The sequence below is a fragment of the Haliotis asinina genome, chromosome 11 (assembly GCF_037392515.1).
Source record: "Haliotis asinina isolate JCU_RB_2024 chromosome 11, JCU_Hal_asi_v2, whole genome shotgun sequence".
NCBI classification, from domain to species: Eukaryota; Metazoa; Mollusca; class Gastropoda; order Lepetellida; family Haliotidae; genus Haliotis; species Haliotis asinina.
In genome coordinates this window covers 57,793,875-57,821,258 of record NC_090290.1, presented here as the reverse complement: position 1 = coordinate 57,821,258, position 27,384 = coordinate 57,793,875, and the positions used below count along the sequence as shown (strand labels likewise).

The following is a 27,384-nucleotide window of genomic DNA, read 5'->3' as shown; positions in this document are numbered from 1 at the left end:
CATGTAAGTGACCATGTTAATGTCCATTTCCTATATGAATATTTACACCCTGATATATTCAGCTGAAGACAAGTTAAAGGACAACCACAACTGGAGGCATTGCAGGGATTGGGAAAAAAGCTTCGGCAATGGGCCATTTATAGGATTGTTAGCCATTTTCTGAATTTAGAACGGGCCGCTGCCCTTGTAAAAACAGTAAATTTCTATGCTCACTTGTACAAAAATGTGTGTTGTGATTGCTAAATATCTGTACCACCTCTTGCTGTAGGTTTGGGTGAACCATCTTACTTCTATGTGGAATCAGCTTTCGCTCTCAATGGCATGATGATGGGGATCTTCTTCCTCTTCGGGACTTACCTCAGGTGAGACTGTGTTCTTCGTACCCTGTGGAATCGGGGAGAAACAGCTCCAAGTACTCTTCACAATTGTAAAAGTGGAAATAGAAAACCTGAGTCCTTGCCACATATGCCGTTATTCAGATGAAACAAAGTAGCAGGTAAGGTGTTGAAATGGATTTAGCTCAGATGTTTCTCAGTTGGAGTTGTATTATAGGGTACCATACGAAATATCGTATAAAACTTGCCATTAAGTAAGGTTTGAATATATCTGGACATCAAATGTGGATCATATTTTGAAGCATGCTGGGTAATGACATAGGTGTCTGTGTGTTTCAGTGACAGCATGTTTGGTGGTGTCCTCACAGTGGCCTGCTATTTCTTTAACCATGGGGAGGTATGATTTAATACTCTGTCAGCTATGATACACGCAAATATACCGCACTTATCTATGCTATGCAGTTGTATATTACATGTGTATACTGTTCTACAATCTATGTTACACACGTGCATGGGAATGGTGGAGTAGTGGTGCTTAGCATTGATAGTCATACCAAAGATCTGGATTTGATTCCCCTCATGTTTACAATGTGTGAAGCCCATTTCTTTTGCCCCGCTGCTGTGATGTTGCTGGAATATTCACTAAATCAGTATAAAACTTACTGATATATATATATATCACTTTCTCACTACACATGTGAATACTCATTTGTCATCTATGGTATACGCAAGTATACTACACTTGATTACCACTCTATCATCAGTACTACATTAGTACTTACCAGTAAACTGACTGTTCACTCTCTAATACCAGCTGTCACTTTCAGGCCACCCGAGTACAGTGGACACCCCCTCTCCGAGAGAGCTTCGCCTACCCCTTCCTTGTGTTTCAGATGCTACTGGTTACATTCACACTGAGGTATGTAATAGGTATACCTGTTTATCTCATGTTTGTTGGGCTCTTCTGCTTTAGCCCAGTCATCCAAGACACTGCAGTAAGCTGGTGGAGTTGCTTCCCTTTGATATGCCAGGAAACTATATACTGGCACTACTTTGTGGGATATTGATTATCATTAGTTGCTTACTGACCATAATTGACCATAATAGTCCACAGACCACTGTATCCATATATCAATACTGTGTGGAGAACAATCATGTCATCAGAATCAGAATGGTTGAAGGATGATCTACTAGATTCAACTCATTCCCCAGACAAATTCTAACCTGAAGCCTTTGATTCCTGATGTAAATGTGTCCCAGATTAATACTGGCATATCTAGTCTATTCCAGATCAGAAACAGTAGTGTGCTGATCAGTAATTATTTCCAAAGGTAGAAATTCAGTGTCTTAGGTCATGGACGAGGCAGGGATGAGGTGGGTTTGTTTATAGCATATAATGAGCAAAAATGGTTTAGCTGCTGTAAACTTCATAACTACTATCATTTTTTCCTGAGAGTTCTTGAGAGGCATTTAGAGGTTGGTGAATATATAAGACGAGTATATGGATGACAACTGTCTTATTGTATAGCACAACACTTGTGGGCCTTTTCTTACCCTTCTTCAGATGATTTAAGACAGATCAAGATTTAGATAGGGGCAGTAGAGTAGCCTAGTAGTTCAAGCATTGGATGGTCACACCATAGACCTCGGTTCAAATCTCACACATGGATGCAATGTGTGAAGCCAATTTCTGGTGTTTCCCGCCATGATATTGCTGGAATATTGTAGCGTAAAACCAAACTCTGTCAGTGAAATACTCAGAGATATGGAATGTGTATGTTTTGCAGTTGTAGTAACAATGTTGTTGTTTCCAGGAGCAAGTCCCCCAACAGCACCCACAGTGTGGCTATAGCTCTGGCCTCTGTGTGCTTCATGCTGCCTTGGCAGGTAGATCTTTGTCTAATTCATGGAATGTATAGCTAATTAGAAAACTCCAGATCTGCTTGAAAATTAATCACAGTGACCAAGTGAATGTTTATCTCCTTGCATAAAGACATTCATAAAAATAAAATAGCCAATAGTATCACAACATTATGCATACTGGCAATAACAGTGTTAGCTTTCCAGCTAGTCTACCCATAGTTTGTCACAGATCTGTTTTTACTAAATGCATATGTCACATGTACATGGCCTTAATTCTTAACTAATCCTGCACTACTTACTTCCTGCACTTATTGCTCATGACTGGAAACATGGCTGTGCCAGACGATTGATGTTGAAAAGTATAGATTGTGATCACTTCCTGGTCTCAGGGTAAACATCCGTCTGTGCACGGATCACCAAAAGGTGATATCAGCCACCTCAGGTTATTCTTCACAACAACAAAGTTGTCTTTGACATAGAAACAAGTTCCGTATGTCCGTCTGTGCCTCTGCAATACTTTGTCCGAAGCATATCTCCTAAACTATTCGTGATAGCTTAACCAAACTTGATACATATGTCAAGCATGGTAACTAGATGCCTTGTTGGGGGTCAGGATACGAATTTGATTTTTTGTGTTTTTTATGTCATCTTATCCAGAACAGAGCTCCTAAACTACACGTTAGCTTCATCAAACTTGGTACACATATCTATCATGATCCCTAGATATGATTAGATCTGAATGTGAATTTTATTTCTCCCTCCTCACTTAACTCTATTCAGTTCTGTTTATGTGGACTTGCCCATAAACGTCATAGGTGGAGTCACCTTGACTAAGTGACTTACGAACCACATGTACCTACATTTTAGTCAGCGCCTTAGGATTTCAGCCGTGAGATCAACAGGCAGTTGGAGCTCAGGGCAGTGTCCCTCGCCATCCATTAGAGGGTGGAGTTGCTCCTGGATAACAGAACTGTTGTGTGATTTAAGAAGAGTTTGAACAGGCCATATGTTCTGTCTGTTTCTAGTAATAGCCAATCCCCATATCCATCCAAGAACACAGCATAGTCCTGAGAGCAGGTACAATATAGCGGACATTTTATCAAGATCTGTCAGAGTTGCTTTGACAGCATGAATGCTACACAAAGTCATACCAGTTTATGTGTTTCCACCTTCAGATGGTCAGCTTGGGTAGTGGATGGCAAAAGCCTTACTGGGGGGTGCTACACGCAAAATACGTTTCCTCCAGTCTCGCTTCCAAATGTTTTAGTCACAATCAAGAATTATCAACTGGACTTTGACTAAGTTTAGTTGGTTCCAGATGACCACCCAGAGGTTGGTTTCTGATTTAAGCTGACTGGTGTCAAGAAACTAGCCAGATGTGGAAACGTCATAGTGCATCCTCATTATACACCAGAACGGCTCAGTTAACATGCTGCATATGCAGGCAGCATTATGCGCCAGTTGCTTTTTGGCAAGAACATTGTTACCCATTGTTATTGCATTCCTAATGAACATTGGAACTCCATCAGGCACATGGGTAGCAAAGGGCCGTCAGTCGAGCAGTGGTGTTGCCATGGAGCAGAACCTGCTGAATGTCTTCCTATTCCTCCCTACTGCATGAGTGTTTCTAGATGTCTGACTTAATCTTTGCCAATTAGTATCCACACCACATGTGTGCAGCGCTTCGGACCATTGGTGCCAGACCAGCACTTCGCCAATCGCTGACAGATATCACCTCCTGCATTGCTGTTCGCCACAAAGCATGGTGATGTCGTGTGGGGAATGAGCTGTTTTGAGAAAAACAACTGGATATGTCAGTAAAATAGTAACACTTGAACAGACTCAAGTCATGCTTTACTGCATTCCCTAAAGCTAATAAGGCTTTAAAAATTGTTTGGCCTTAATTCATTTAAGCATACATGGCTAATATGCAAACTGCCACTGAGATATAATCACTCTTTGTTGACCATTCTTCCAGACTCCATGAAGGTGCCTTCAATGATGATATTTCTTCCCACAAAGTGCAGTGACACCATATGGGAAAAGAGTTGTGCAAGGGAAACAACTGGGTGTGTCAGTTAAGGCGTAACTCCTGGAAAAACTCATGTCAGTATTTTTTACTGCATTCCCCTAAATCTAATCTTGCTTCAACAATCTGTGGTCTCTCATGTCCATTGAAGCCTACCTGTCTTCTATGTGAACTACCACTGAGAGGTAGTCATTGTCTGTTGACTATGCTTCCAGGTGTAATGAAGATACCTTCCACCATGACTTTTCTTCCTATGAAGCACACCGACGTGAGGGAAAATAGTTGTTCTGGGAGACTAACTGGATCTGTAATTTAAGGTGTAACACTTGGGTTAACTTGAGTCACTGCTTTTTACTGCATTTCCTTGAAGCTGATATCGCTTTGATAATCATGTGGTATATTCCATGTAAGACTCTGTGTCTGATTTGTGTTTTACCACTGCCTGATCCTCCCTCGCTGTCACTTTTGAGTGCAAAGATGGTTTTCTACCACCGCGGCGCACTTGATGACATTGACCGAGCTGTCTTTGTATACCTTGTGAGGCAATCTCCGCAGATGACCACGCCCTCCATCCTGCTTGTCTGATAAATATGCAGGAAGTAAGTAGTGCAGGATTAGTTAAAAATGTATCAAAGTATAAATGTTTTTTTTATATTTGTATATTTATCCTGCACTGCTTATGATAAGGGCCCACCCTGCGCTTTCACCTAACTCCCTTCTTCATCTTTATCTGTGGAATTTACAGCAATAATCTAAGGTGGCTGATGTCACTTGCTGGTATTGCATGCACACATGGATGTTTACATGAGACCAGGAAGTGGTCATAGTCTATGCTTTTCAACATCAATTGCCTGGCACAGCCACATTTGGAGGTGTAAGCAATAAGTGCAGGAAGCATAGTTTGGCATGATATGCATGTGGGGTTTTTTTGTGAGTAACTTTTCATCCAGTGACCCAATCGATCTCAAACTTTGCAGCTGGATGTTTTGTCAGACAACCTAATCACATTATAAATCACTGATTTTATGCATTTGTATGAGAGAATCTATCTATGTAACTGTCAACAAAATAAACAGCAGAATGCCGACAGCTTGCAGAGAGAGGCAGTGAAACAATTACCTTTAGAAAGTCTAACAGTTGTTAAACTGTGTCCTGAGAGCATGAGGGCACGCTTGTGGTATCAGCTGCTGGTTTGTCAGGTCTGGACTTGAATATTTGCAGGTCTCTGCCATCAGGTGGAATTTGTTTCAATTACACTTATAGATATAGAAGATTTTGTTTTCATATTTTGCATGATGAATGCGCACATTGTTGGTATCATGATGTTGTTATGTTATAAAGTGTGTCATGTTGTTGCTTCTGTTTCCTCCAGTTTGCCCAGTTTGCCCTGCTGACCCAGGCCATGTCAGTGATGGGAACATACGTCCTGCAGTACATCGACGACAAGAAGCTCAAAGTCATTCTCACTGGCCAGTCGGTAAGTCAGAAATACAAGAAGTATGTTCCAAAATGGTTTTAGTTTCCTTGCACAAAATTTGCTCAGAAGCTCATTTTTCAGATTTAACTTCTGGTGTTATCTGCTGAAGGTAATAGTGAATTGAGGATCAAAGGATTTTAGTGTCTGGCCAAATCTCTCTCAGATATGAGTGTCATATGATGGACTTCTGGTGTTATCAGATTTAAGTGTCATTTGACGGACTTCTGGTTTTATCAGATTTTAGTGTCAGAGGATGGACTACCACTATAAGAGCTGAGCGTACTAGTGAATCAAAGCCTTATACTCAGACATATTTATCACCCGATGTTATGTGTCATAAAATTGTGTTCAGTTATTTGTAGTGCCATTCTCATTCACACCCCTCACATATATGGAATGGAAAACTACTTAATTTTTTAATTCAGTCATACAGCATCAGCGTTGGCTGGTCATGCAAAGTTCAGGTGTCCCCCTCTGAGAAGTGGCAAGAGTATTGCAGCATAAGACATAAAACTCCTTTCCATCCATACATCCATACATCCATACATCCCTACCATGTGGGCAGTGGGGTAGCCTAGTGGTTAAAGAGTTTGCTCGTCATGCTGAAGACACGGATTTGATTCCATACACGAATACAAAGAGAGAAACTCATTTTGATGTCCCTCACTCTGATATAGCTGGAATATTGCTTAAAGCAGTGTAAAACCAAACCCGCTCACTCACTCAGTGAACCATGTTGTTGTTGTTGTAGATGGGCCTGGCCATCAGTTACTTGCTACTGTTCGGCAACGAGATGCTGCTGACATCCTTCTATGCATCGTGTCTAATCTCCATGTGGGTACGTACTACTGTAGTGATGGAGTGAGGAATTATTGCTTTGTGCAGCATCAGCAGTATTTCAGCTGTTTGCACCGAAGGTACTGCTGGATGGGAATTATAATGATTTTATTCTCATCTCCCTGGTGAGTATATACTTCGCTTTCAGTCAAATTGATGAGACAAGCCAAGATGAGCAGAAATTTAGACTACATAGTTATGACCTTGGCATGTAATGCGAGGATATATAGTAAATACTTCATTTGACCGTAATCATTTTTTCCAGATCATAACTCAGACGAAATATTTTTCAACAAATGTTGGTAGATATATCTAACAGAACAAAAACAGATGTCTTTTGCTTTTCAGAGATTATTGTCTTTCTTGGTATTCATGGAATCAATTTGAAATCCATGCCAAAAGGGAAGGGAGGACAATTCAAAAACCATTCAGTATTTTCCTTCTAGACTTGACAGATATATCAAACAGATCTTGCAGTAGTGCCTTTTGCCATTTGCAGACTTTTGACTTTTATATTTATCATTATTTCCTTGGAGGCAGTTTGCCCCCACCCCACCCCACCCCACCCCACCAATCAAGTTGAACTTCAAGTAACTGTCAAATTATTTGTTCTTTCAAATTTATGGGTCTGGGGTCACCTTCCGATGACTCTTGTCCAGTATGATGTTTAAATCAAGATTAATAAATCACTGTTTCTGCTTGATGTAAAATGTGCAATGTGCAAAACACAAGTGTGTATTGTCCTCATAATAAATACAATCATCTTATCGTGTACTGGTACATTATAATTATTTAACTTTGGAAAGCTGGGATATTCTGGGAAGATATGATGAAGTAATTCTGAGAATCAGGCTTAAATGTGTTTGTTTTCTTTCAGATCATTCTATTTCTTCGTCCAATCCTAGATAAACTACATTTTAAGATCATAATTATGGTAAGTAATGTTAACACATGTTCTTTTGTAACAATTTGCTTCCTCATTACATGGTTTGTCTGCAGACTTGTGTCTCATAGCATTGCTGATAAACACTTTGTAAAGGTTAGCAGAGAGATGGTACAAGTGGAGACCATGTAGAGTGTGTCCCAGCACCCCTTGCTAATCATGAGAAGTGACCACATTGAGAAACCATGAGGAGTACAAGTGTGAACTGTTCCCTAGCGACCTATTAATGCACAGTGTGCTGTGTCTCTGTATATTACACACATTACTGGTTTATGATAAATATTGCCATGCAGGATGGAGTCAGTGCTATCGTTTCTCATAATACGTGGCCATTTTTGTCTGATTTAGACTTGATGATTTACCAGCCACTGTTTTACACTTAAAATGTTGAATGATACAATTATTTCAAACATCTATTTGAATGGATGTCCCTTGAATCTATTAAGTTAAGCAAGTTTTCCACCAACCCACCTAAGCAGTTTAATACCTGTTGGCCGTGCTTGATGTCCATAACCACAGGCATGTTCATGACAAATGATAAAGTCTGGATTCTGTTTCTGAAAGTACAGCACTTACCTTTAGCTTTGCCTTTGTTAGGGATTATGTTGAGCATTTCACTAGTACAAGAAAGACAGCTGAAGCAGTGTTTCCCTGTGATACATAACCATTACTGATCTGTACATGGTAGTAATTCCTAATTCCTTCAGCCCTACATCAAGACTCACCATGGTCAGTGCAAGGGCTGTGATGTTGCATCAAACTATTGATGGATTGCAGTTGTTGAGTTTCTGATAGCAATTTATCGATGGTAGAAATGAAAAGCTATTGTATCTATATCAGTAGTATATGAGACTGCATGGTTTAGCAATAGACTAAAAGCTAGACTCTGAAATGAACATATTTTACTGAAAAAACATTCATAGTGAAAACAAATAATATAATGAAATGGAGCCCTGAGACTTTCTTCATTTCAGAAGCAATTCCTGAAGCTATGGAAATCTAGACTTGCAACATTTTCTAGACTTGCAACATTTTCTAGACTTGCAACATTTTCTAGACTTGCAACATTTTCTAGACTTGCGTGGGCTTTCTTGGGTATATATACTTTAGGGTCTGTACGACAGACTAGGTTTAGTAATTGAAATTCATTGATAAATGCACAGTGCAAAATACAGGAAGTACCAGATTTGTTCACTTTGAATTAGAGTTATCTGCCTCTGTTACCTCTGACTGTTTACTTGATCTGGATTTCAAGTTTCTTGTCAGTTATTGAGAGAGACTGAAACTACATCAACTTATTTGTATTTCATATCAGCTATACTTCCATTTTTGAAATGACCTCAAGTGAGACATTTCGAGGATAAAAACACAATCGCAATAGTTGATCACAATACAGTGTTGCTATCACAATACTGCGTTGCAATAGACTATTACTATCTCAATTTTCGTCGCAATACATTGTTGCTATCACAATACTGCGTTGCAATAGACTATCACTATCTCAATAGTTCGTCGCAATACAGTGTTGCTATCACAATACTGCGTTGCAATAGACTATCACTATCACAATAATTGGTCACAATACAGTGTTGCTATCACAATACTGCGTTGCAATAGACTATAACTATCTCAATAGTTCGTCGCAATAGTGTTGCTATATGACAGTACACAAGCATTTATGTTGAGGTAGATCCGGCCTGGGCAAAAGTTATCTCCCCTGATCAAATTTAATTTGGGTGTGCTGTTTTACTTGGAGATAATGTTGATACCCTGTGGTAAGATATTTTGTTTAATTTTGAATATGAATCTAATGTGAATTTACTATATAAAAATTATTGTGTTGCAACAGACTATCACTATTGCAATAGTTGGTCACAATACACTGTTACTATCACAATACTGCGTTGCAATAGACTATCACTGTCCCAGATCTTCACAGGCCTTCCCCTCAATAGCAGTGTACGTATTAACGCAGAAACATGCGTTTTTCATGCGAAAAAAATAATAGAACCATGCAAAAAATATTTTGCACGCATGTTTTGGATGCATTCTGATCTACATAATTTCAAAAAGTACCTTAAAGACAAACATATACATAATTGTAGACAAACTATGAATTTTAAGAGATTGTACTGAAAATTTCACGTACAAAAGATTTGGACTACATATTTATAATTTTATTTCTGCACGCACACGTGCAAAACCTACCGCAATCACTGAATAGTCACACCTAGTTTATGTCATGTCTTTGAGGTTTCCACATTGTGTTGCAGGCTGTGCAGAGTATACTCTTGGCAATTGGAACAGTCTGCAGTAAAATGGTGGTCGGGAAGCTGCTGAACATTGCTGATGATGTACGTAATTCTATCACCTTGTGATGTGCTCCATTTGTGATTTAAACATTTATGATATCATACCATACGTTCTGAGCCAGGTATTTGCTTGCCATGCTGAACATGCATTTTATCAAGTTAATTTCAGTGTCTCCTACAAAATTGAGATAACATTTTATCGAGGTTTGCAATAATTTAGATCTCCATTTGCATTAATGAATTCAAACATAGCATAGCATTCAGTGCAAATAGAGCTTACCTTCCTTCTGAACCATCTGCTTGGATTCAACATTCAGAGTAAAATAGAGAAATAATGGCTTGCCACTAACTGTCAGTGTCCATTTGTATTTGACTTGTCCTTGAAATTCAGGGGAAGTGCTATTTTTCCTAACTGTTAGTCTGTTATTTCCAGGCACACATAGGGGAAATCTTCAGAAGCAAGTTTTCTGACTTTAAAAACTTCCACACCATGTTGTATACTTGTGCCAAGGAGTTTGATTTCATTGAAGAAATCGTGAGTATACTGATTGAGTTTTTTCATCTGATATCAACTAAGACATCAAATTTTATCCATATTATATGCTTATATTATTACATCGAACCCTTGTTAATATGGAAACTCCCCATTCCAAAAGATTAATTCAAGGAGCACTTTCTTGTATAAATCATCACATTACACTGTTATCATGTTTTGCTGTCAATAAATTTAATGTTCTTACATTTTATCATTATATAAGTACAATAACCTGTTTAATCACTCATCCGGTTTTGTTTCAGACAATATGGAAGCTCACATGGACCCTGCTGCTGCCTTGCTCCTTGATCGTATTTCTAACAGTCGTCTTCTTTGTAAGTCAACTACTGTCACATTTGGCATAGTGTTTGCCATACTTGTATAGATACTATGATCCACAGCAACCTATACAAGTGTTTACAACTGATGTTCACAATATCAATAACTGCACTGCCAGGTCCAGATACAAGTTATTTACAATGTCAATCCAAGAAGATTTGTGTTAGAAATGGTTTTCAACAAGGAATAACTGACAGGATTGGGTGGTAAGGCTGCTGACTTGGTTGACAAATGTCATCATATCCCAGTTGGGTATATCGTTGCTCATGCTTTTGATAGCTGGATTGTCTTGTCCAGACTCGATTGTTTACAGACTCCAACCACTCATAGGTGGATTAAGCTAGAAAGGAAAAATGTTTGCTATGCCATTGATCAATGTTAGTACATTATGTGTTTACCTGGCTAGTATTATTGACAGTCTCACACAAGGGAGCTGTAATGCTGACAACTGCAGATGTAATTCTTCAGAAACAGATTTAACTTCACAGAGACCCTTTCTCACTAATTTACTTTCCTGTTTAATCAGTGAGCTTCTTTGTGGTGTTAAAGAAGTTGTATACTGTGGTTTGTGCACATACCATATGTGACAGAACACAAGCATTTATGTTGAGGTAGACCTGGCCTGGGCAAAAGTTATCTCCCCTGATCAAATTTAATTTGGGTGTGCTGTTTTACTTGGAGATAATGTTGATACCCTGTGGTAAGATATTTTTGTTTAATTTTGAATATGAATCTAGTGTGAATTTACTATATAAAAATTATTCATTTCATAAACATATCTTGTTCTTATAAAAATCTTTCTTTCATTCATGAAGTAATATTTTTTTACATTCCTGTGTTTTCAGAAGTTAATTTATTTGTTGGATCCTACATGTGGAATTGAAAATACTTTATATTTAGCATATAAATGCTGAAATATCTTTATACAAAAACACACAGTGAATAATAAAAGTAAACAATTTACTTTTTAAGAGAACTTTCATTGACTTGTTACTTTTTACAGACATGTTACAAGAGGTGCCAATGCTGTGGAGTCTTACTTTTTTTATTACATAACTCTATTCAGGACACAGTTTTCTATAGAATAATACAAAATTTAGCAATTTCTTAACATTTTGATATTTTGCCTCCAACCTCTTTAAGGCAAGGTTATGCTCTATGAATATGTGCTGTGTTTAACTAAGCTTCCAATATGTTGGTGACTAGTCTGGGCCTCCTTTCACTTCTTTTCTAAGGTTAACTTAACTCCCATTCTTTAACAATGTAGTAAGGTTACCTTAGTGACTCACCTTAGTCTTTTGTCTCTGCTTCCCATTTCTCCACGATCACAGCTTCTGTTGGATTTGTTGCAGATATTAAGATCTGAATACTCTCAGTGGAAGAGTCCTGTGGTAGCTAATGGCTCTGCAGTACATGCTTCCAACACAGCAGAGAGTCACGGGTAGGTATCAGTGTCCAGAATCATTCCTACCATACAAACGGTGAACAAATCATCAAAACTGAACTCATATCCACCAAAACAGAACAAAAATCACCAGAAACTGCTACAATATCCTCTAAAATTGAAACAAACCCCCTTTAATGGAAAACTAATCATTTGAAAGGGAAACAAAACTCACAAATCAGCTACAACAACGCCTCAAGAAGGTCGCCGAGGACACAAAATGGTAGTCACAGCATGCTAAAACGGCAACCATAGCATCCTGAAACGGCATAAATATCATCAAAAATGGTGGCGAGGGGAGACGAACAGGTTGTAGTCAATAATGGTGAAGGAACAAGTTTTATGGATGATCAACCTCTTTATGGTGATTTTTGTTCTGCTTTGGTGAATATGAGTTCAGTTTTGGTGGATATGAGTACAGTTTTGGTGGATATGAGTTCAGTTTTGGTGATTCGTTCACCGTTTGTATGGAAGGCCTGAGTAGGACTGCCTCTGAATACACAATGCCAGTAAGAAAGCAGTCAAATGTAACCTTGCTCCTTTGACCATGACAAGGAGAAGTTGAGTTTCTGAAATGTCATTTGTACATTTAGTTTCCCATCAGTTCAAAGTTACCCCTCTCCATAACATGTGCTATTTGGATTTGCTTTATTGTACTACAGTGGAATCTGACTTTGGACTGACTCATTTGTCCGTAGTATAAAGCAGTCAACTTTTGTCTGTTACTGTTGACACTGCCATGATGAGTTCCTGTATATTACTGTAGATAAGCCAGATTTTGTCATAGCAAGTTGATGTACTGTTATTTTAGTCTGTAATTGAGAGAGACGGGATGATAAAGAAAGCTTCAATGATAGATTAAGAACAATTTGCCAGGACTCAGAGAGTTATTGAGAAAACCAGTTAACAGAGACTCTGGATTTGACAGATTCCACCATACTTGACACCTTTGTGGAATCAAATTCAGGGGAAAATATGCTGTGCCTTATTTAAGTCAGCTACATGTAAAACTAAATAGGCAAACTACCCCACTTTTCTGGTCGTATTTTGAGACTGTTTCACATACTGGTAGGTATCGTCAGGAGAGATCACTAACTGATTGCTACTATGATAAGATCGGTGTCACCACATATTACAACATGATTTATGACACTAGTGACAGGTGGGGAGCTGAACTCATTCAGACCACTTTGTAGAAAGTAAAGTTGTGTTTATATTTGTTATTTCAGAAGGAACAGACCCGATGCTGAGGTAAGCTTCAAGAGTAATAGATCTCACACCTTTCATTGAAGGATGTTGTAAAAATACAACATCTGTGTCCCCTTTCTCCTGACACAGGCTCTCAGCTCATGATAGCATTGTTGGGGGTATAAGTTGGAATATGTCCTCAGTAGCCAATGTTGTCCTTAAGGGGTGACTATATGACTCTGCTTGCACAAAGAGATCTCCACTTGCACAAAGCGACCTCCACTTGCACAAGGCGATCTCAGCACTACTAAGCCAGATTATGGGAGTTACTGTCATTTTAGCAGCCAGTGTTGCTCCCATGTTGCTGCCGTGTTAACATTCGGGGGTTAGATTCACTATCTTGGTTGATCCACATCATTGTTTCTCATTTACATAGATCAGTGCTGGTGATGTTTGTCACTGGATTGTCTGGTCCAGACTTGATTATTTACAGACTGCATCGTATAGGTGGAATATAGCTGAGTGACGTTAAACAAAAATATACACATACTGATAGTTGATGATTTGTGCTGTTTGCCTCCATTCTCCAGCTGGTGTATCACTTGTTCCAACAAGTTGCCTTTGCAACGATGGCCATCATGATCATGAGGCTGAAGCTGTTCTGGACACCCCACCTGTGTCTCCTCACATCACTGCTAGCCTCCAGGAAGGTGAGAAGCTTTGTATGTTAATACCTGCCACTAGGCTTTAATGATGTAACTATGGATGGGTTGCAATCGTTGAGTCTCCAATAGCAATTAATTGATGGTAGAACTGAAGACCTGTCAATGCATCAGTTGTGTGTGTGACTATCAGTAGTTTAGCAATTGACTTCCACGGATAAATGTGCAGTGCAAAATACAGGAAGAAGTACCAAATTCATTTACATTTATTTAGAGTTACCTGCCCCTGTTAGCTCTTAAACTAGATCTAGATTTCAAGTTTGTTATCTGTTATTAAAACAGACTGAAATTATTTCAGCTTGCTTGTATTTCATATAAACCAAACAGTCTTTTGGGAAATGACTCTTCAGAAATAGTTGGTGGCAGTAGTGTGTTGCAGTACACTATTGCAGCAGTATTGAAGCAGTTGGTGGCAGTAGCATGTTGCAGTACACTATTGCTATAGTATTGAAATAGTTGGTAGCTGTAGTATGTTGCAGTACACTATTGCAGTAGTTTTGAAATAGTTGGTGGCAATAGTATGGTGCAGTACACTATTGCTGTAGTATTGAAATGGTTGATGGCAATAGTATGGTGCAGTACACTATTGCTGTAGTATTGAAATGGTTGATGGCAATAGTATGGTGCAGTGCACTATTGCTGTAGTATTGAAATAGTTGGTGACAGTAGCATGTTGCAGTACACTATTGCTGTCATACTCAGTCCTCCAGATAAGGGACGTATCAGCTGATGTACGGATAGAAAATGTTCATGATACGGTAGGAAATAATTTAGAAAACATAGCAGATATGCACCACAGCAGTGGTGTACATTTTAAGGATCATAGTAGCAATGTTGTGGTGCATATCTGAAGGAAACACAAAATTACTGACACAACCATATATTACATCCAGTACTCTTCAGTTTGTCCAGTGTACCTGTGTTCAAAAAACAAGGAGTACATGATGGTGGAAAATTATCTGAAGAGTGATACTAGTTGTTTCTTCTTCAGTAGTCAGCCCACACAGTACTCTCTCACCCTAAGCAAGGAGGGATTGGGGTAACCGGATGGCTGAAACAGTCATTCTTTATAGATGAGACCATGGTATTATTCCCTATGTGGGTACAGTGTGCAAAGTCCATGGTGTCTATGAAGTTCCGGTACACCCTGCATTGATATTGCACAAATATTGCTAAAAGCAGTGTAAAACCATTCTCTCTCTCTCTCTCTCTCTCTCTCTCTCTCTCTCTCACTCACTCACTCACACTCTCTCACACACACACACACACACACACACACACACACACACACACACACACACACACACACACACACACACACACACACACACACACACACAGCATGGAACATTGGTCAATGTTTAGACTGCCAACTCCAGTCTTGATAAAATACATTACCGGTAAATACAAGTAATTTACTAGGAATATTGAGAGTATATTATTTTTCAACAACAACACATCTAACACACCCACCTGACATGAACAATGTACTCATGTTGCAGTACTTTGGCTGGTGCGGCCGTAATGAGGCCCACTTCGCAGTGCTGGCAGTGGTGTTGGCAGGGATGGCATACACAGGGATACAGAACCTTCAGCAGCAGTGGGGCATCATGGGTGAATTCAGCAACTACCCCATGGAGGACCTGGTCGACTGGATCAACGAGAATACACCTAAAAGTAGGCCTATTATGCTACGTAATGCTGTAACGATGCATTGAACTGTCATTGGATTGCAGATTGGGTGTCAAGTTTCTTGTCAGTTATTAAAAGGGACTGAACAACTTCAACATGTTTTTATTTCATATAAATTATATATTCATTAGGGAGATGACTTCATATGAGACAATTCAAGGGAAAAAAACTATTGCAATGGTTGGTCGCAACAAACTATCTGTGTCATAATAGTTGTTTCTGACTCATTAGTCACCCCTACTATTACAGCTGTCAAAAATAACCAAGAACCTTCAAGTTTACCAGCCCAAACAAGTAGTTCCATTTTTATGACCCCGCCATATATGGCTGGGGCCATAGAGGGTTACCCTCCATGTCCGTCTATCCATACCATACGTTCGTCTGTACGAAAAAGGGAATTTACTCCATCCACTTCTCCATAAAAAATGCTCAGTGGAATTCAGCGAACTTATACATGGGCTTTCTGGGGACTCTAATGGTGGGCATCTCATGTTTTGTGTATTGTTTTATGTATTTTATTGGGGTGTTTTTAGTTTAGAGACATTTGAACTTTTTGCTGAATTTCTCTATGATGATACGGTGTAAGGGGGGAATGTACGTTATCTACTTCTACTGTATGGAATCATTTAGGTTACACATGTGCTTTATACGGACTCTAAAGGTATGCATCTCATATTTTGATTTTATATTATTTGATACAAGGGGTGGTGGGGTAGCCTAGTGGTCACGGCAAAGACCTAGGTTTGATTTCCTGCATGGGTACAAAGTGTGAAGCCCATTCCCAGTGGCCTCAGCCATGATATTGCTGGACGGTTGCAGGCCTCATTATACATGTGTTCTTTCAGATGCTGTATTTGCTGGTCCAATGCCAACAATGGCCACAATTAAGCTGTGCACCCAGCGACCTATAGTTAACCATCCACATTATGAAGATGCAGGTCTGAGGTAGGTGTTCCAATATCATGGGGTGTTATGTCAAAAGATTCAGTTCCCGAAGGGGATTTGTTTACCAAGATATTTATCCCTGTATGAAGGCCATTTCTACTTGTGATGGCTCACTTGATTGCACTTGATATACATAAATGTGAAACCTACATCAGAGGTGTTTTGACCTGAAACTCTTTACGTGAAGTGCATTGACCAGAAACTGTACTTGTGAAGTGTGTTGACCTGAAACTGTACTTTTGATGTGTATTGACCAGAAACTGTACACACGAAGTGTGTTGACCTAAAACTGTATATGTGAAGTGTTTTGATGTGAAACTGTACATGTGAATTACAGGGAAAGGACAAAGGTGGTGTACAGTATTTTCAGCAGGAAGCCTGGAGATGTGGTAGTGAAGGGACTCAAGGAACTGGAAGTGGACTATGTCATCTATGAAAACTCCTGGTGTGTCCGAAGAACCAAGTGAGTATATCCACATTATCCTGTCATGGTGGCGTAGCTGAGTGGTTAAAGCATTGCTCGCCAAAGCCCCGGGTTCGATTCCCCACATGGGTACAATGTGTGAAGCCCATTTCTGGTACTCACTCACTCACTGCCTGGTTTAAATACTATGAAATCCAATTCTGCCTATATTTTATTACAAACATTCATCTAATTGCTTTTTTTAATAACAGATGGTTCCTTGTCCTAGTTCTTGTTGGCAGTAACCACTTGTTGTTAATTCTACAGCTTATACCAAAAAAAATATTTCCATACTGATAACATTTTAGGTTAGATATGCCATCAACAGCTGTTACATGCACACATGTGCATACTTTGGCCATAAAGAAGTAATACAAATATGACAAATAACCACTTCAGCCAGCTTTTTTGTCCAAAGCCCATTAGTTTTGGGACAAAACAGTGAGGGACAGTGGCTAAGTGTTTGCTCACCACATCAATGGCCTGGGTTTGATTCCCCTCATGTATACACTGTGTGAAGTGTGAATCTCTGGTGACCCCTACTGGGATATTACTGGAATATTGCTAAAATTTGCATAAGATGAGACTCATTCACTCAAGAATAGTAAAAATATTGAGAGAGTCCTTGTTATTCCTGAGGTAGTAGTTATATGTCCACAGTTGCTCAGTCAGATTTAGCCAGGGTTTGTTTTGTTTTTCACAATTCTACACATAGCAACTGATGCTAGTATGTACAAGACTTTGCCCAGATTCACTTACCAGAGTCACTGTTCTGTTTCCTTCAGGGAGGGATGCTCCATGCCAGAGATCTGGGATACGGAGGATATTGAGAATCGAGGAAAGACACCATACTGTGAGATCGTCCGAGACCACCCTGAGCCCTACTTTAAGCGCGTCTTTATGAACAATGTGTACCAGGTGCTGAAGCTTGTGTGAGCCTTGAACACTTCCTGCCATACAGATCAAACATGACCTTGTATCATTTATAGTCACTTCCTTATGGGTTGTAAATGTTCCTCCAGCAGCTGTGAACAGATACGTCAGTATCCTGTACACAGGTAGTGACATGGGGAGCATACGTAACTCATCAAAGTAAAGTTAGTCCCACACCATGTGTCAACTGTGTTAAAAACCCTACCACTGCTGATATTCAAGCAAGTGGAAGAGAAGGAAGTTTTCACCATGTTGACAGAAACATTGCCTTATTGCTGTGGTAACAGAGCTCAGTGGTTTGACCACTAGTTCTAGGTGAAATGCTATGTTTTGATAATAGAACCACAGTATTTTGCCTTCGGTTCGGTAGGCCATAATGGAATCCTAAAATTTTGTATTTTCAGTCATTGTGCCTCTCTTTCATCTTTTCGCATAACGACAGTTGTATTCATTCAAAATGAAGATTATGAAAACATTTTCTCTGTGTTATAAGACAACATAAGGTTAAGCTGTTGTTGTCAGTTCTCTGTATTATGATCACACCTATGCCAAACTTGAAATGAACTGAACCGAAGGCTTTGTACTGCAATACATACCATACTGTAAGACCATACCATTTCACCCCTATCAAGTTCCCTAGTAATGTGTACAATCGGTACAGGATCACTTTTGACAAAAGCCTCTGTAAAGCTTTATTTAATAAAGCTTTACTGAGGCTTTTGTCAAAAGTGATCTCGTACCTCTATTGTATATGCTACTTCCTTCTAGCTTGACCAGGTCATCGTTTGTTTGGTTAGTGATTACAGGCAAGGTGTCAATATTACTTCTCAGAAGATGAAGAAATGTGGTCTGAAGAAACCCATGAAATATTGACATCATGCTGTCAGGGTGAAAGTAGTTAGTATGATTGATTTCAGTCCTACTTAAAAATCAGAAGGTGCTCTTGTCCATTTGAACATCAGGCAGAGTCATAACTCCTCATTATAGTACTTGCGAGGACCTTCTTAATAGTGAACCTGATCAACACAGACACTGTTAATCCAGGTAATCAACCTCACAGGTAATTACTTCTGGATTGTGTGGGGCAGTGTAGTGGCCTAGTGGTTAAAGTGTTGGCTGTCATGACAAAGACCTGGGTTTGATGCCCCACATGGGTACAATGTGTGAAGCTCATGTCTGGTGTCCACTGCCATGGTGGTTGATGGAAATCCTCACGAAACCTTACTCATTCACTCATTGTCTTCTTCTGATGTGGTTTGGATATGGCAGGAAATCAAACTAGCACCCCTCCTTCCTGTATCAGTCACTGAATCCACTCCCTGACAGAGGCAATGGAGCAGCAGTGCACCATTAAACATGTCACTATAATTGTTACTATAAACACTTCAATAATGCTTACTAGCCCAATAATATTTCTTAGCATAATTTTCAGTAAATAGTAACTAAACCAAAATATGTTGATGTCTTTCTTAATGGTATCAAACCAAAGTTATTGGACTTACGTTTTGCACTAGCCAAAGTCATAGATAAGTTACAGCATACCTGTGATTTGTTGAGCAGGAAATTAGTTCATCCAAACCATTTAAAAGGGACAGCACTGTCTGTGTTAATGAGTGAGTGAGTGAGTGAGTTTAGTTTTTACTCTGCTTTTAGCAATAATCCAACCATATCCTGGCTTGGCACACCAGAAATGAGTTTAGCACAATGTTCCAATGTGGGGAATCGAACTTGGGTCCTCAGCATGATGAGCAAATGCTTTAACCACGAGGCTACCCCACCACCCCCTGTCTTAATGAGGTTTCACTGTTAAATACAGATGACATATCATAATCATGTATATCAATACATTGTACCCAGCTCTGGGAATGTACACTTACGGTCAGGCCGCGTTAATCCGCACACTTCTGTTTTTCATCAAATACGTTTGGATAGTGAAACGTACAGGCTACTGAAACAAACTTTTATGAACACCACTACAGTAGAGTTACTTCCCTTTGACATGGCAATAGAAAAACGTATGAATGTATACAATTTTCAAAAGACTTTATTACAGTTTGTAGACATAACAACTTGAAAATTCATATAACAACCAATCAATGAACACAATCATGTCTGGATAGATTATACATACACGTAACAAAACTCACTTGTGAAAAAAATCTTAAGCGTTTGTGGCCGGTCGTCTTCAGCACACTGGATGAAATGCTTGATGAGACATTTCTTTCACATTGGTCAGTTTGACATTGGCACACTTCTGACTGGCAGCATTGTCACAAAATAAGATCATGTGTGGACCATGTGATGGCATCAGTCTGTCAAATGATCATAGCCAATCACAAAACATATCCAATGTCATCCATGCTTTCTTGTTAGACCGATATCGGACATACATTCTGGATTAAAGTCTCTTCCCAAACATCTGGGACGTCCAGAATTTGCAATGGCAAATGGCTTGATTTTGACCGATCTAGTTGCATTTACACACAAGGCGATGGTGATTCATTCTGTCATGGTGGTTTCTTTGTGCCAGCCATCTTCTTGTTTTCCGGGATGTGATTTGGTCCGAGTTTATAAAACAACCCCGTCTCATCCATGCTATAATCTTATAATTTTGACATGATCAGTGTTTTATACAGCAAGTAGGCATGACAGGCATTACTCAAACTAACCAAAAGTGAGACCTACTAATTGATCAAAATCACAAACTAACAACATGTTCAACTCGGAAGTGTCACTTCACAATTACCACTGAATCGGGCTCACGGTGAGAGGGGATTATCCGAACCTTTTTGATGTACCGCCGGATTAATGAAGCAACAATGTGTAATTAGCTAATCTGTTACCGCTAATTAACGTCAGGATACGGGGAGTGAAGCACTGGATTAAAGAATCAACAGGTAATGAGTTTACATAGTAAACAAGATTAGCTATTGATCGGATATCACGGGAATCAGATTATCGAGGTCTGGACTAACACGACCTGACTGTATATTGAATACCTGAACATTGTTGCTATAGGAACATAATCGCACCTGTATTTGTTGTGAATTGTGTATGATAGAAGTTTATCACATGTTACTTTATTGAACAGTCTACATTTATTGACACTTTCTGAAAAGTCCCATCCTTCAGTATACCTTTATAATTTACTGTTCAGATAGTATTAAACTCAATTTATGGCTGTTGAACATTATCTTTTTCCTGACCAATCAGTACCTTTAATTGGGTGATCATTGTTGCTTGCTTGCCTGCCATTGAAGAAGCAGGTAATCAGCTTGTTTCTGTACAAGCTCTGTGTGATACTTGGAACTTATTATGTACTCAGTTCACACTTACATAAATGGTCTTTGTACTTCATCCCTCTTGTGCCCCTTACCCAGACCGGGTCTGCTGGTGATGGTTTCAAAGTTTATCCCCCTTGTGATGGTCAGCACTTGACTTGAAGCTGACATGAATGGTTTAACTGTTCCAAATGGCCGTACACACATACATTCACACATCATCTCACACAGTAGTATTTTGAACAATATCACATACACACTCAAAAGCACATGTGCATAACTCAATCACATGTATGCATGCATGTGTGTGTGTATACATGCACACACACACACACACACACACACACACACACACACACACACACACACACACACCTGGGTACAGAAACACTAACTTAGCAGGTTTGTTGATAACTGATGTATATTTCCTTGGTTTTACTTATGTATGATGTTCATATGTAATTATTGTACATAACTAAAGAAAAATATTTTTTGAAATATTGTTGTGTGGGTGTGTGTAGGAAATGTGCTCAAATGATTTTTCACAGATTATCAGTGTTGTCTCATACACCATCAGCTACAATATTCATGTGTAGATATACAAGATATCTCTAAATTGGCTTATCAGTTTGAGAAAAAACACACATCTGAGGGTCATTATTTGCTCTGCAGATATAATTCCTGACCATCCCTTAGCAAATTCTGTTTTTTTTCCCAAATAGGATCCATAGTATTTCAGGATTTTACCCATCCTCCTGGCTTTTTTCCCAAACTGATTAATCACTATATCCTGCTTCAGTTAACGTGACATCCATTGATATGACACTCTGTACATCTTGCATTGCTGAGATATGTGCTTAACATACTCGAAGTAAAACACATCTTACAATAATGCAGATTACTTTTCCATCATGGTCAGTTGTACGTAGGCAGTATCCATCTGTCTTTCATTGCGCGACAACCTAAATGATTCTTGATCTCAAGTATTATATTTCCATTCTGACATGATCAATACCTGACCCCATGTGCTGTTCATCATACTACACTGGGTGATTGTGGATGATTCTGTACATGACTGTTGGCTTGTGCATGCCATTTCCATACTTACCTACAAAGGCAGAGGGGGACTGACAGAAAATAACAAATATTGAGCAAAAAGACACAAAAAAGACTGTTGGTTGTGAACAGCTTCACTATAGCCTGTTATAAGTTTTAAAAAATACTAGTTCACGTTTGATTATTATTCGGAGTTGAAATTGTTACTGTGTTGATGTTGACAACTTTTATGATTAAATATGTACAGGTCTTACAGATTGAGACAACACAATATACAAATACACTTTTTAGGTTTTGACAAGAAATGTTACATATATCATAATATTAAATATACACTTGTCATATTACAAGAATCAGTTTGTAAGAATCCGTTTTTGTACCTTGGAGAAATACGGACACCCTGTCCATAGGCAAGTAGTACATGTACGATACGACACAGGTCAGACATGATATTCACACATTCTTTTCAAGTCTGTCTGAAACAGTTGGCATGAACCGTCAGTTTATGTTGTTATGAACCTTGTGAAGCAGTTGGCATGAACCGTCAGTTTATGTTGTAATGAACCGTGTGAGACAGTTGGCATGAGCCGTCAGTTTATGTTGTAATGAACTTTGTGAAATAGTTGGCATGAACCGTCAGTTTATGTTGTAATTAGACAGGAATTGAGTACTGTGAGATGTGTAGCGTATGAGAGACTGCGAATAGAACTGTTGTGTGAGAGTCGCAATGAAATGGACATTGAATTCATTTGAATACTCTAGCTCATGGTACAGCCATGAGTGTTGTTACTGATGTGAAGTCAAGTTCACACACATTTGAAAAGGGTTAACAATATGGTTGAAGTTAGTTTTCAAAATTTAGTTTTACATTTTTTTATTTTTCAACTTGGAAAATAACAGTTAAACCAGATGTAACTTCATTTCAATAGTACATAACCTAAATAATATTTAAGGGTGACTTAACATTGAGCAGCAACAGAAACTAGCCGTTTTAGTCCACTAGGTCTTACAGTGATAACATTATCTCACCTCATGGGGTATGGTTAATAAGTTACCATATCTACTGATCAGTTTGTCAAGGAGATGTTAGATTTTACTGCTGCACACTGAGTAGGGGCTGACCTCACTGGCCTTCGTAAGTGTATCCAAGATAACATTCGATGATCCATTTCTGTCTTTTAACATTCCTAATGTACAAATATTGCTTAAATCATGTGATAACTGTTTGCTTCATTCATCATGACTGCTAGACATGTCACATATGGTTAATGATACAAATTCAGTCGTCATTCCATGAAAAACATTTTTGTCTTCATGAAAACCATGGCCTAGAGGCCCTTCCACAAACCTGTCACAGCACAAACATTATCATAAATCACCTGTTTTGACCTAGACTTAAGCAGTCATCATGCTAAGATTGCTTTGTGGAATGGAGCCAAGGTGGGTAAATAAGTGCTCTTATGCACATCGAAAGGTGCAAACTATTTTCCTATGGACGCAACATTATAAAGAGTGACAAGACCATACTCTGTTCATGCTGTAGCTTTCTGTCTGATAATGTCTCCCATCATAACGTATGACTATAATACTTGTCTCCCCTTGGAGTTTGTTTCCATTTACTACTTGTGTAACTGTCACAGTCATCAAGGATTTGTTGCAACAACTGCATGGAGATCTGTACCAAACAACACATGGCAGTGTGATAAATGCAATTATACACCAATCGTATGCATAATAGTCATATCTTATTTTTTGGTGCTTATATTGAATTATGACATATTTAGAATGTTTTGCCTGTTTCAGACCCTTCAAATACTCTTCCTCTCATGAAGTCACCATGTAACAATACGCCATTACTTGCACTAGTCTTCCACCATCTGTCAGTACATATAGTAAGGGCATGTAGCAGTCATGTGTGTCTGTGTTTAATCAGCTAATGAACTGTGTCAGTGCACTTGCCGCAAAACTCAAATAAGCCTAGACTATCATTGAGTCAATTAAGTGAAAACATTACAAGAAAAACGGTTATAAATTAATTTGGATAAAATGTACCAAGAGGAATCTCAAAGACTTACTGTGACCATGAGGCTAGAATATTACTGAGTATGGTGATAGAGAGCCACCAAACCTGAGACTTGCTTCACTTTCAGAAAGTAAAACTTCATGAATGTATAGGTTGTAACTGGAAGTATTTCATATAGGGTCGTGATAAATGACTGAAAGGAACTCTCTATATTTAGGAACTTAGCATTACACGACATTGTAGCTACAAGTAGAGAAGGTACAGCACGGCAATATTTCCTTGAGAGGAATGTCAAGAAAGTAATGTTACCATTTGCGAAATTATAGAGTCCATTTGTCACAAACCTGTGGCATTGGTTGATAATAGCAACACTGATACACAGTTCTTTGTATCCCTGGCTGGTGGAGGACGTAGTGCATACAAACCAGGGGCTCCTTTCACAAAGCAACCTTTACTAAGGTTAACCTTAACTCCCATTCTTAAACGCTGGACTAAGGTTACCTAAGTGACTTACGATCACCTTAGTGTTTTGTGAAAGGAGGTCCAGGGCCTTATTCACAAAGCAATCATTGTGCTATAACAGTCGTAAGTCTGTTACAGCTTGGGAGTTACGATCATATTAGCACTACAATTACAATGTACATCGAGGAACAGTGCCCATGCCTTGTTTCAAAATGCTACCGTAGCACTACTACTGTATCATAGACTTACGACAGTCTTAGTTTTGTGCAACAGGACCCTGTATTGTATTGACCAAGCATATCTCGTCTGTTACATATCTGTTGGCACAGTTCCCTTAGATTAGAATCATTCATGTTTGTTTTGATGGCAGTATATGATCAAATTTATGAATTTGTTAACCTTTAATGAAATCTTGCTAGATAGTGTAGTGATATTATTTTGCTTTTTAGTTTTACTCCTTATTTGTACCCACTGTTATTGCCATAGTCGCTCTTGCCGGACAGACATATAGTCATCATGTACACAAAAACAAGGTAGATTTACGCTTTATCATTTTTATTTGTACCTTTTTATTACATGACTGATAAAATTTGAATCTCTGATGGTCAGGAACTTTTGTTCCTAATAATTTGTATGATTTAGTTTTTGAGTAGCCATAGGAACATAATTGTTCCCATATTCCAAAGCTTTAATTAAAGCTAGCCTAATTCCTTTGACTTTCTGGGATTTTGTATGTAATTTGTTTGATACCTCTTCAACAAGTTATATCTGTAGTATTTTATGTGATTTACGTATAGAGGCATTAAGTGAGGTAGTTTTTCACACTTTACCTAATATCTGTTTTTTTCTGAAGTGATATGTTTTCACCTTTCAGGTTTGGGGAATCTAGAAACAAAGTCTGGCCTTACATTACCATCTTCTCACAAAACATGCCCCATGTGTTTTGGATGTATTTTGTGGTTGACTGTGTACTTTGTTCCATTGTTTGGGAGTATAGTGGTGTTGATGTTTTATGGGTATTGTTGACAGTTTTGTCAGTGCTGTAGACAGTATATCAAGCACTAAGAGTGTTTAATGCATTAAACATGCGAGTCCTTTTACTCATGTCATCTTGAATTGTTTCAAATTTGAGCCGCTGGGTGTTAAAATGTATAGATGTCTTCCTTCCATACCCAAAGAGGGAAGCACATGCCATGGAGTATGGGTGGTGCTGAATAGTATTGAGGTTGATAATTCAGATGTTTATGTCTTTTGCCCTTCATGAATTTTCCACTTTATTCAGTTAATTTATTAAAAGAATGACCATATTGAATCACAGAAATGATAAAATTGAGCTCACTCTAAAAATCGAATTCATGTAGTTTCTCAACAATCTAAAAACTCTTAAAACCTCAGAGTATGGCCACACCATTGATATCCATTGAATCAAATCAGGGGCTTTATATTGTGTTTACTTAGTGGTGTCCAGATTCTACAGGTGTCTAGGGGTTAGCTTGGTCCCAAGTAATCTCAGAAATATTGGTAACAGTATTAAGCATCACTCACCATTGGAATAGTCCCTAACAAGACTGCAGATGAATGATAGCACTCATGTCCAGTCTTTCGTCTGTACACTGCTGTAAGCTTCACAAGCCCCAAGGATGGTTCAAACATCATCCTAACTGTTGAGATCTGAATATTCAGGCTGTTGTTTGTCAGAACCACAACATTAGGGTTGGAGAAAATATATTTGTCCGTTTCTAAATCTGTTTCAGTTAATACCCCAATGACATTCTAATTTAGGTAACGACAAACAACATGTTTTGTTATCTTGTACCTGGATATTTCAACTAAGAGGAAACATTGCTTGGTGTAATATTTTACAGTTGTCCCTGTAAATTAGACCTACTAAGTCTCTTATTGCTATTACTTGGTTTACAATTAAATCATTTCAAAATTGTTGAATAAAAGGGGAAAAAAGTATGCTGGTAGTCACTTTGTGAAAATCTTCAAACTGGTAGATTAACATTGGGAAGCTACTAAAATGGAAAGACATTAAGTACGTTGAAAACCCATGTTTCATAATTAACAAGTGTATAGTTCATTCCTTGAAATGGGAACCAATTGGATTCACCCTCATATGATTTTGCTCAATTATTACAGAGGGATACATGCTTTTGCCAAGTTCTAATTTTACACATTTACTTTGTAGCATGTTATCTGTAGTGTTCCAGCAGCAGCTTCGTAAAACATATTTGTTCATATTTCAGTTTGACTTACAGTTTACTGGGGGGGTTAGAATCAAAATGTATACTTAACCATATTATAGCCTAAAGTCAGGATGTTCTACCTTTTAACCAACAGCAGTTATCACAGTCATGAGATAATGAAATGCACAATAGTAATCAGAACTTCTAGCATAAGTTTTCTGGCGATCACTGCAAAATGTCAATAGACTTCAAAGAAGGCTTAATATTTTTAATAATCTGTCAAATGTATTTACAAGAAGCAGTGGATGTATCTCCC

At 38.6% G+C, this 27,384-nt stretch overlaps 1 protein-coding gene across 1 annotated transcript in view; it reads left to right on the top strand.

Moving 5' to 3' along the window:
- The window catches only part of LOC137255832 (protein C-mannosyl-transferase DPY19L1-like), a 36,812-nt gene extending 18,576 nt beyond the window's left edge, over positions 1-18,236 (top strand). Inside the window, exons 6-22 of the mRNA XM_067793399.1 lie at positions 269-362; positions 675-732; positions 1,163-1,254; positions 2,150-2,222; positions 5,600-5,704; positions 6,456-6,542; positions 7,419-7,475; positions 9,758-9,838; positions 10,230-10,331; positions 10,595-10,666; positions 12,023-12,111; positions 13,344-13,365; positions 13,893-14,012; positions 15,527-15,701; positions 16,562-16,661; positions 16,999-17,124; positions 17,910-18,236. Coding sequence (XP_067649500.1) covers positions 269-362; positions 675-732; positions 1,163-1,254; positions 2,150-2,222; positions 5,600-5,704; positions 6,456-6,542; positions 7,419-7,475; positions 9,758-9,838; positions 10,230-10,331; positions 10,595-10,666; positions 12,023-12,111; positions 13,344-13,365; positions 13,893-14,012; positions 15,527-15,701; positions 16,562-16,661; positions 16,999-17,124; positions 17,910-18,060 — 1,604 coding nt within the window. The 3' untranslated portion in view covers positions 18,061-18,236. The remainder of the gene's footprint in view (positions 1-268; positions 363-674; positions 733-1,162; positions 1,255-2,149; positions 2,223-5,599; positions 5,705-6,455; positions 6,543-7,418; positions 7,476-9,757; positions 9,839-10,229; positions 10,332-10,594; positions 10,667-12,022; positions 12,112-13,343; positions 13,366-13,892; positions 14,013-15,526; positions 15,702-16,561; positions 16,662-16,998; positions 17,125-17,909) is intronic.
- The last annotated feature ends 9,148 nt before the right edge of the window (positions 18,237-27,384 follow it).